Source organism: Neurospora hispaniola (assembly GCF_033458365.1).
Source record: "Neurospora hispaniola strain FGSC 10403 chromosome Unknown B0T23scaffold_1, whole genome shotgun sequence".
NCBI lineage: Eukaryota > Fungi > Ascomycota > Sordariomycetes > Sordariales > Sordariaceae > Neurospora > Neurospora hispaniola.
In genome coordinates this window covers 1,159,199-1,170,325 of record NW_026944406.1, presented here as the reverse complement: position 1 = coordinate 1,170,325, position 11,127 = coordinate 1,159,199, and the positions used below count along the sequence as shown (strand labels likewise).

Sequence of the window (11,127 nt, the reverse complement as noted above, 5' to 3'; positions counted from 1 at the left end):
CCCCCTCCGTTTCCTAATTATAATTATAATTGTAGCTAATTTCCCCTACCTTTTAAACGAAGCTAATTTCCCCCTTTACTTCCTAGTTAAAACTAATTCCCTCTTCTACTTTTCGGTTATAATTATAATTAAAGTTAATTTCCCCCTCCGCTTCCTAATCGTAGTTAGTAAGATTAATAGGATTAGTAAGGTTGGCTAACCCTATTATAATAAGGTAAAAAGAAAATTGTACCCCCTTAGAAAAAGAAGTAACTATTATTTTTATAGATATATAATGATTAGAATATAATTACTGGAAGCGAATTCGGTATATAATAGTTTACGTTTATTGAAAAAATTAATAAGTAAATTTATTAATAGAAGGAAAAGGTTCGTTAAGAAATTAAGCGTATTTATTTAGTTAAGGAAGTAGAATAATATTATTTTTAAACTGAGTAATATTATTAAAATATTGAATATATCCATTTAGTTAACGAAATTGAATAACGCTATTAAATTAAATAATACCGCTAAATTAAAGAAGAGAAAGTTCAATTAAATTATAAAGATTATTTTAGTGAATTATTTGAAGAAGTTAAAAATAAGGTAAAATAAAAGAGGTAGTACGAAGAGGCTAAGTAGAAGAAAGTTACTTAGGATAAGGGCAAACTGATTGACTTTAATAATAATAATAATAATAATAAATTAAACGAATTCTCTAATTTAAATAAGGAATAAAAAGTAAAAAAATATTTAATTAAAAGGATTCGTACTTTATAAGGGAGTAAGAATAAAAATAATAGAGCGCTACTCCTATTATTATTCTTTAATAAACTGAAATTTAATATTATGCTTAGTATTTAAAAGCCGCCTACTACAACTACCGGAAGCCAAATTACTAGGTATTTAGCAATAGGCATTAAAAGTATATTTTTAATTGCTACGGCCGGGGAATAAGAAGAAGATAATGATAATTTTGGTAATATTAGTACTTTTAGTTTTTTTAATATATTTAATCCTTCTAGTATATTTAGTACTTTTAATAATAAAGAGCTTAATCCTTCTAATATTCTTAGTCCTTCTAGTATATTTAGCGCTTTTAATAATTAGGAATTTAGCGACTTTATTCCTAATCCCTTCAATAATAAAGAATTTTATTCTAATATTTATAGTCTATTTAATCTACTTAATCGTAGCTATAATAGCTATAATAGCCGATAGCTAAAAATGCCTATTTATAGTAGTAGCGGCGGTAGTTCAAGTACTAGGAATTGCCGAAGGTATAACGGTACTAGTCGGTTGGAAGATATGTATCCTAAGTATTTCTATAAGCCGACCCGGGTTAGTCTTTAGAGTTTTTAAGAGATTAATATACTTTCCCGCCTATAATATAACCCTATTACCGATAATTATTATTATAATTCCGACCGAAATTTACTATTTACTCTTTTATATACTAATATTCTTTAAAATATTAATATACTAAAGGATAATTTAACTATAATTAACAAAATTAATAAGGAAATCCGATAATTATTATTTTTATTCTACTACAATTAATTCGTTAATTCTATCGTTAAACGGGCTTACAATTTCCAAATCGACCTTCGAAAGAGTAGGTTCAAAAACCTTCATTAATACGCTTTAAATATTTATTAAACTTTAAAATCCTACTACCTTATTATTACTATACAGTCCTTTTTTAACAATATTATTTTAGACAACCCGTATATTTTAGAATACAATTTCAATAATCTAAAGTATAAGGCTTTATTTAAATAATTTATTTCGAGCTGGATTAATAAATATACTTTCGATTAAATTTATTTGTATATTATTAAATATATTAATTATAAGGCTACTTTTAGTAATAAGGAATTTTTTGCTTGGTTTTACCTTGAAATTGAACTTTGGAATATAAGTATAGTATAATTTAAGGTTATTAAAGCCGAACGGGCTATAAATGAAAATTATTAATTTAGTAAGGTTTGGATTATTAATAAAAACTATTATTGGATAATACGTAAAAAATACGAGAGTTTACCTTTTTTACTAAAGTATAAAGACATTGAACGGAATTAATTTATTAATATACTTTTAGAATTTGTATTTAAAGTTATTTAATTAATAAAGGTATTTAATTTAGATTACTTCGAGGATACTTTTATAAATACTAATAAATTACCTCCTTTATAGAAGACCGATAACTACCCTATAGCTAGTAAATAGCGCCTTATATTAGTGGAAGAAGACGTATTCGGTCTAAACTATCCCAATAATAGAGGTAGTAGCCGTAGTTATTATAAGGATAGGATTAGCCGTAGCTACTAAGGTAGCTATATTAATCTTCAATATAATTAAGGTAAATATAGGGATAATATTATTATTATAGAGTAAGGTAGTTATTATAATAAAGGTAATTAACGTTGTGGCGGTCTTTAATAAGGTGGTCCTTAATAAGGTGGTCCTCAATAAGACTACTATAGAGGTGGTTATTAAGAGTATAGCGGTTAATATAGCAGTTATTAATAAGACTACTATACTATAGGCAGAAATAATTAGTAATATTATAGCGGTTATTACGGCGGTCCTCAATAAGACTACTATACTATAGGTAGAAGTGGTTAGTAGTATTATAGCGCTTACTAAGGCGGTTCTTAGTATGGCTATAGTGGTCCCTAATAAGATTACTAGATAGGCAGAGGTGGTCATTAGCATTATAGCGGTCAATATAGTGGTCAGTATGGTAGTTAGTATAATAGTCAGTATAGTAGTCCTTAATAAGGTGGTCCTTAGTAAAACGGTCCTTAATAAGGTGGTCTTCAGCAAGGTAGTCCTCAGTAAGGTGGTTCTTAGTAAGGTGGTCCTTAGGGTAGTTACTAGGGTGGTTGTTAATTAGATTACTAAGGTATAGGCAGGGGGGGCTAGAATTAAAACGACTATAAGGTCCGTAAAAATATATTAACCCAATCCGAATTCGATCGTTAGTACTAAGTTAGTAGCTATTGCAATATCCCTAGGGAATCCGTAGCACCCCCCGACTTACAAAATAAATATTATTGTCCGCCGCCGTTTAATAACCCTCTTCTTCCCTATAATCCTTCCAATAATTATAGTAATAAACGTAGCGGTTAATTATTTTCGAAGGTCGCTAATATTATTCTATTTATTCCTAAGTATATTCGTATACCCTTTACCGGAATAGAGTCCGAAAATATATTTATTATTTTTTTAATATTCGAATTAGAAATACTAAATATTAGTATAAAGTCTTTATACTTTTAAATTATTAATTGAGTATTTTACTTTTAGCTTTTAACTTTTAACTTCTAACTTTTAGTATTATTAGGTTTATTTATATATTTATTATTTAATTAATAATATTAATATTATATTTAGAGTCCTAATATTTAGTATAGTATTTAAACATATATTTAATATTATATACCTTAGGGTATCTAGAATTAGGATAATTAACGACTCTTTTAATATTATAGTATTTACAATTATAATAATTAATAATACTTTTAGTATTAAAATATTTAAATATATATTTAATAGTAGACCTAATAGTTATATAGATAGGTAGACCTATATTATTCTTTATTGTACTATTTAGTTCTTTATTTTATTAGTAATATTAGTAATAATAGTAACGATAGTAATAATAATAACGATAGTAACGATAGTAACGATAGTGATAGTAACGATAGTAGTGGTGGTGGTGGTGGTGGTGGTAGTGGTAGTGGTGGTGGTGGTGGTGGTAGCCCGTGTGTATTGATTTTACTAGGCATTAACGTAGTTCGTACGTAGTGCGCTAACTTGGCGATATTTGTTCAATTAGTAAGAACCCTCCTGCTGCAATTGCGTTTGATATTTGCGATCGTAAGACTTCGTGTATCCTAACTAATTGAAATAGGTAAGAACTTTAGACTATAACTGCCTTTTGAACCTTTTTAACAACTTGGCGTCGTATAGCGCCCTACGGTAAACTGTCAAGCAACGGTAACTTGTTAACCAACGGTAAAAATGCAATTTACTGTCAGTTGACTGTAATGTGATGGTAATAAATTTCGATACCGGTATTCCATGGTAAGGGTATTGTAAATGACCCCCTATATACCCCTAGCTAAGTATAGGTCTATAGATCGATATTAATAAGTGTAAATTCTATACCTAGCGAACGAAATACTTCGGTCTAATTATTATACTAGGCAGTATTAAAATAGACCTAGATAAGGTGGAAGCCGTTACTCGCTAGGAAGCGCCAACCTCGAAGCGCCAACTATAATAGTTCCTAGGTTTCGCTAACTTCTATAGACGGTTTATAGCCTAATTCTCCTTTATAGTAAAACCACTATATAAATTTATAAAGAAAGGCGCAGACTAATAGTAGGAAGACAGGCATAAAGCGGCGTTCCAATCGTTAAAAGAAGCTTTTATAATAGCCCTAGTCCTTAAGATTTACGATTAGGAGAAGTCTACGGTAGTAGAAGTCGATGTATTTAATTAGTTATTTGGAGGAACTTTATTTTAAATATATAACGACGGTTAGTTTTACCTAGTCGTTTATTTTTCAATTAAATATTTAGCGGCCGAGTATAATTATAATATTTATAATAAGGAACTCCTTGTAGTAGTGAAAGTACTAGAAGAATGGCGACCGGAGTTTGAAGGCGCAGCCCGACTTTTCGAAATTATTACGGATTATAAGAATTTGAAAACGTTTGGTACTACGAAGAAGCTTACGCCCAGGTATATACGTTGGTTAGAGTTCCTATTACGATTTAATTTTATAATTAAATATAGGCCTGGCTCTATTAACGTACGACCGGACATATTGAATAGAAAGCCGGAACATATCCCTAAAGATACTTTAAATAATAGATTATAGGTTAGAGAGAAGTTATTAATTAACCTTAATCGTTTTAATGAATTATTTAATAAGGAAGATGAGTTCTATGTTAATATTATATTAGATATAGGGGAACTTCTTATTGTTTATACATTTAAGAGAGAGGAAGGGGACGATAAAGTTAATTCGATAATTTATATTAACGACTTAATATTTAAATTTTATAGTAATTTTATGATAATAGCCGAGATTATAGCGGTTATTAAAGAAGGTAAACGGTAGCCGAAGTATTTAAAGAAAGTTTTGCGCATCCCCTTCGTAGAGTGCTACTTTATTAATAATAAAGTAATATTTAGGGATCGAATTATAATACCCCCGGATAATAATAAGACTTAATTTAACCTAATTTATAGGACCTACGCCTTAGTACCTAGCGGCTACCTAGGGAGAGATAAAATGTTTAATTTAATAAATTATATATATTAATAGCCGGGCCTAACTACGGTAGTTAATATTTACTATAGAGGTTGCTTCTCGTACTTAAAGACTAAACTATTACGTTCAGTACTAGTAGGTTTCCTAAAACTATTACTATTACCCTATACTCTATAGCGAAATATCTTTGTAGATTATGTTATACTATTACTTAAGTTAATAAAGAATAGGAAGGGAATAGCCTATTAGTACGTAGTAGTAGTAGTAGATAGGCTAATTAAGATGAGGTATTTTATCCCCTGCGAAGGCTTATTGATTAAGGAATTAGTGGAGAAGTTTATCGACCGTATTTATACCCTATATAATCTACTAGATATTATTGTATCGGATAGGGGAGTATAATTCGTATCCGCGTTTTAGTAATAATTCTCAAACAAATTAGGGATTAAATTAAAACTCTCTACGCTATACTATAAAAAAATAAATAGCTAAATAGAAAGGATTAATGTAGAAATAGAGTAGTACCTTCGGATATTTATTAATTGGGCCTAAAATAATTAGGTTGATTGGTTAGTATTGGCCGAGTTTTAAGGTAATAACTTTCAATTAGTAACTACGGGAGTTTTACTATTTTTTACTAACTATAGATTTTATCCCCGGATGGGAATAGAGCCTTTAAGACTACTACTATTAAATATATTATTAGAGTAATAGTAATAAATATTTAAAGCGAATAAAGTTGTAGAACGCTTTAGGGTAGTGTAGGATAAGTTAATCGCATTATTACAATAAGCTTAGGACCGGTACGAAGCGGCAGTTAATACGAAGAGGATAGATGCCCCTAAATATAAATTAGGCGATATAATTATATTTAATATAGAGAACTATACTATGGGCCGGCTAATGGTAAAATTATTACTAAGGTTCGAAGGCCCCTTCTGGGTAATGAAAATAAACTCTTACTCCTTAGAATTATTATTACTAATGAATATAAAGGTTACTTATATAATTAATATATTTAGGGTTAAGTTTTATATAGAGGGACTACCGGGATAATTAGATTTAATTACGGATGTAAAAGTTAATAAGGGTATAGTAATTATTAGAACTAACGACTTCGTAGAGGAAAGGTACTAGGAATTCGAAACCCTTTTAGATTATTAAAAGGTCGGAAATAATTAATATTATTAAATTAAATAGATTTATTACCCCCCGACTAATAATTAGCAACAAATTTAGACGGTTATAATAAATTGGTTTAGGAACTATATAATAACCGCCCTGAATTAGGTCTCCCTTACTTAATTTTTAGGAAAGGATTTAAAATATAGTAGAAGTCTAAAAACCTTATTAGTCTTAATAAACTATAACCAAAATTAGGGCTCCTATTACCGGTATTAGTATAACCCTCGGATAAATAAATTAGACGGAATTTAAGGTTAAATAAAAAGTGAACGGAGAATTAAATAAAAAGAAAGGAGTTTAATTCGATTTATTCTATATACTCTAATCGAATACTTTATAGTATACCCTTTTATAGAATAATTATTAATAATATTAAGAAATAGTACGTTTTACGGTAGTTTTACATCTCCTATTCCCCGGAATAGCCCTATACAATTAATATTAGAAGATTAGAAAATAAGAAGAATCTAAGAGCGTTAGTAGTATAATAATTAAATATTTAAAGAAGAAATAAAATATAAATAGGGAATTAAACGTACGAACTCTCCAAATTTATATTAATAGTAGTTATAAGCGTCCCTATAAACTATTATACTATAGACGTCCCTATAGTACCCCTAATAGGGTTAGTAATAGTAAGAATTATTAAAGTTCTTTATATATAATAATTAGAGCGTTCTAAGTTAGTTCCCGGTATATAGATAGATTATTAGGGGTAATAATAGTTCTTATAGTAGAAAGGTCGGATTTAGTAATATTTTAATTAGTATTTTACCTTTAAATAAAAGTTGAAGCACCGACGGGCGCTAAGTAACTTTCTATTTTAGTAAGAAATTTTCCCGATATTTGATTGGATATAGCTACGGGAAGGTTGGGAAGGCCTACTTTATTAATAACGACGGATTTTCTAGAGAGGAGCTTTATTTTGGAAGGGGGTAGTATTATAAGTATTACTGCTATGTTCTTATATATAAATGGGTGCTGCACTACAGTGGTGCAGCCAGCTTACAGCTGTCTAAGTGTAGTACAGCAAGTCACGTACACACGTACTGTGGTCTGTGTACCGGACCTACGCGTGCCCTATATAGTTCTCGTGCGCGCACAGGATTCTCTTCCTATTCCTCGTACAACAATCAAAGTCTTAGCTTAGTGCTTGCTCGCGCCCCGTGACAAATATGGAAGTCGAATTTAATATTGTAGTTCTTATATACTAAGTATAAATATAAAGTAAATTATATATTAAAAAGGTTCAACAAAGAAAGAAAAAATCTATATATATAAATAGAAGGGCGGACTACACTTTTATACTAGTGGGCGCACACGGTAGTTAGGGGTCGCAACGATCGTATATATTTAAGGGCTCCCAGACTACAGCTCCTGGGCAGCAGCCCCATAATACACTAAATCTATTATTTATAAACTTAATTAAACTCAATAAAGCCTAAAGGTAAAAAGAAGGTTAAGGAGAGGGGTAATAGTTAATTTATATATATCAAAAATATTATTCAAATTTATAAAGCCTTAAAATAAGGTTCTAAAAAAAGGAGGGTTACTACGGCAACAATAGTAACGAGGCTGCTACAAGAGTTAGGTAGAGTAGTCAAATTAGTACTCTATACTAATTAAGAGTATTAGGAATAAGATTATAATATTTTGAATCATTAAAATCACTATAAAAGTAGCCAATTTTCAATATTATTTAAGTTTTAGTAATAAAGTTACATAATTCGTTGTAGGGGGTAATTAGTTGTAGGGTTACAATTACTAGTACTTTTATCCGTATAAAATATATTAGTTCTATTTTACTCGCTTTGAATTTTATACTACTTATTTTTATTTATTTTAAATATATCTCCTATATTATTTATAGAATCCGGTAATTCTCTTTTATAATACGTACTATTATAATTGTATTAATATTATTTATGAAGCTAATTGTAATTATATTTAAAATTATAGTTAATTTTTAATATAGTAGATTAATAAAGAGAGTAAATAAGATCGGGGAGAGGGGGGAGCCTTAGAGTATATTTATAGTAATAGTATAAAAGCGGGATATTTTATTATTAAAAAAGAGGGAATTTCTTTTATTAGCGATAAGTTAGTTATTTATTTAATAATTTACATTAGGAATTATATTTCCTATAGGGTATATAGCAATTAATAAATAATAATCTTATTCCCTGTACTATATAACTATAGTGCCTTATTAGCATGGGGTCCTTCTCTAATTCCCTGGAGGGGAAAACCGTACAGCGTTAAGCGCCGCCGGGTGAAAACCCCTAACTACATTTTGGTCGTAGATTTTATACCGCTCCTACTTTATTTATAGTTATAACGGTTCTTACTTACTCTTATAATGAATTAATTTTATCTCTCCTCTTATTATATTATTCTAATATTAGGATAATAAGAATAATAGGAATAGGATCCAAATTTAGAGCGTTGCTTCCCTTTATTATCCCTCTATATCAATATTTACCGTTCCTTCCTTTATCCTCTCCCCGTTTCCCTATCCTATTTTTCTATCCGTTTTTCTATTTCCTTACCTCCTTATCCCGTTTATAATTACCTCCGCCCCAACCTTTTATTTCCTACTCCGCAATTCTACCCCTATTTATAATAATATAAGGACCCTTTCCTTATTTTATATAATCTTCCCCGTAGTACCCCTTCCTAATTCCCTTCCTCCTTTTTCCCTATTACGATTTTATTTAAAATAATTTCCTTTAATTATTATTACCCTAACCTAATCCATTTAATTTCCAACGTAGAAATTTCCTATTCTAAATTATCCTTTAACCCTATATCCCTAACGTACTTAGAGCCCGTACCCCTCGCTCGTATCCTCTATAGTCTTTTTAACTTCGTAGTTCCTTGGGATTAGTATAATTTCCTCCCCTATCCCTTTAATTTATATACTAACCTAATTAATACTATTTATAAAATTCCTTACTTATATATTGGTGGGTCCCGGGCATTCACTGGGCTGGGCACAGCCCAGTCCCCACTCTGTGCCCTGCCCAGACCGCACCACATCTAGCCTTCCAGACTTTGCCAGTCTCCCTCTCTCTCTCCCCTCTTCTCCATAGCACACACTCAATCAATCGTATCCAACCGCTTGATCTCGTTGGTGATCTTATAGGTTATGAGCCCTCTCAAACCTTCCTTGTGATCGTATCTACAAGCGTATCGCCAGCTTCGTCTTCATCAAGGCATTTACTCCGCGGGCACCCGGGTCGTCTTATACGGGCACCCAACCTTATACGGGCACCCTGCGGGTTAGAGTTTAACGTGTAGATTTTTTTCTTTCAACCCTTTAATACTATCAGATAGTAACCGTACAACTACATTTCCATACAAATAGTGCCCAGCCTAGTCAACCAGTAGAACCCCCATTCACTTACACTTACATTCAATACCTAGCCAGATCTTAATTTTGAACCTTCTTTTTGCTCCCTCTTTATAACTAGACTAATTATAAATACCAAAACGGGCTAGAATCAACTGTACGTATATAAATATTAGTCGCATTAATTATTAGAAGTATTACTAACCTTCTTAAAGACCGTGCCAGAACTATATAAAGATTATAATAGTATCGATCTAAAAACTAACTATAGTTATACCTATCGACCTCACTTATATTGAAGATAGCGATAGCGATAGCAATGCTACTAATCCAACTAACAACAACAAAGAAGAGTAGGAAGGCTTCTCCAATAACAATAGCAAACCCAAAAATAAACTCTTTAATTATAGAAATAGGATTATTAATCTACCCTCTAGTACTATACCTCCTACAGCTACAATTAAGGCTCTTTATAAAGCTATTAACGAATAGGCGAAGCCTCACGGGTTTGCAATCAACCGCACACAAGGCCGTAGTAAACTTAGAATTACTATTAAAGACTATATATAATATTATATTATCTATAATTATTATAGTAAACCCCGGGAATCTACAGTAATTACTCGAAAGACAACCTTACGCAAATATAGGTATAAATAGAAACATTTGTAAATAAGGATATTAAAGGCGATAATCTTTAATACTTTCGCTTACATTCTAACCTAGACTTCCAAATCCATAATTACGGCCAATCCTAGCACCCATCTACGTACCCCTAGCACTATAAAATAAAGCTAGAAATATTTAAAAAGATTGACGATACTTCTAAATTTAATACTATACGAATTCGAGAGATTACTACTATAGTACAAGAAGATTTTCCTAAATCCGTACATATACAAGCCAATATATACAATGTATATATAAAAATTCGCCGCCGCGACCTTCATAGCTATACCCCTACTAGTACTTTAATTAAGTCTTTTAATAATAATAATATTAAATATATTAAAAAGATAGATCTAAATAATAATAAACAGTTGCTAGGCTTTATTTTTACCTTCCCAATTTAGATAAATATAACTAAAATATTCCCTAAGGTTATAATAATTAATAATACATATAATACTAACCGGTTTTATTACCCTTTTTACTAAATTTTAAATATCTTATTTATTAGTTCTATATTTAATTATATCTTTAGTACTATTAATAATAAGAAAGAGGAGGCCTTTAATTTTTTTATTAAAGCTACTAAAGAGTTAGGATTATACTATAATCTACCTTCGCTAATTGTTATCATTACTAATAAATATTAAGA

General features: G+C 30.3%; 1 protein-coding gene across 1 annotated transcript; it reads left to right on the top strand.

Annotated features, from left to right (window-relative positions):
- Positions 1–10,585: 10,585 nt before the first annotated feature.
- Positions 10,586–10,879, top strand: B0T23DRAFT_309290 (uncharacterized protein; the record flags this gene model as incomplete). Its single annotated transcript, XM_062834511.1, has 1 exon — positions 10,586–10,879. A coding segment is annotated over one exon (294 nt), but the record flags the coding sequence as incomplete, so codon positions are not given.
- Between the last annotated feature and the right edge of the window lie 248 nt (positions 10,880–11,127).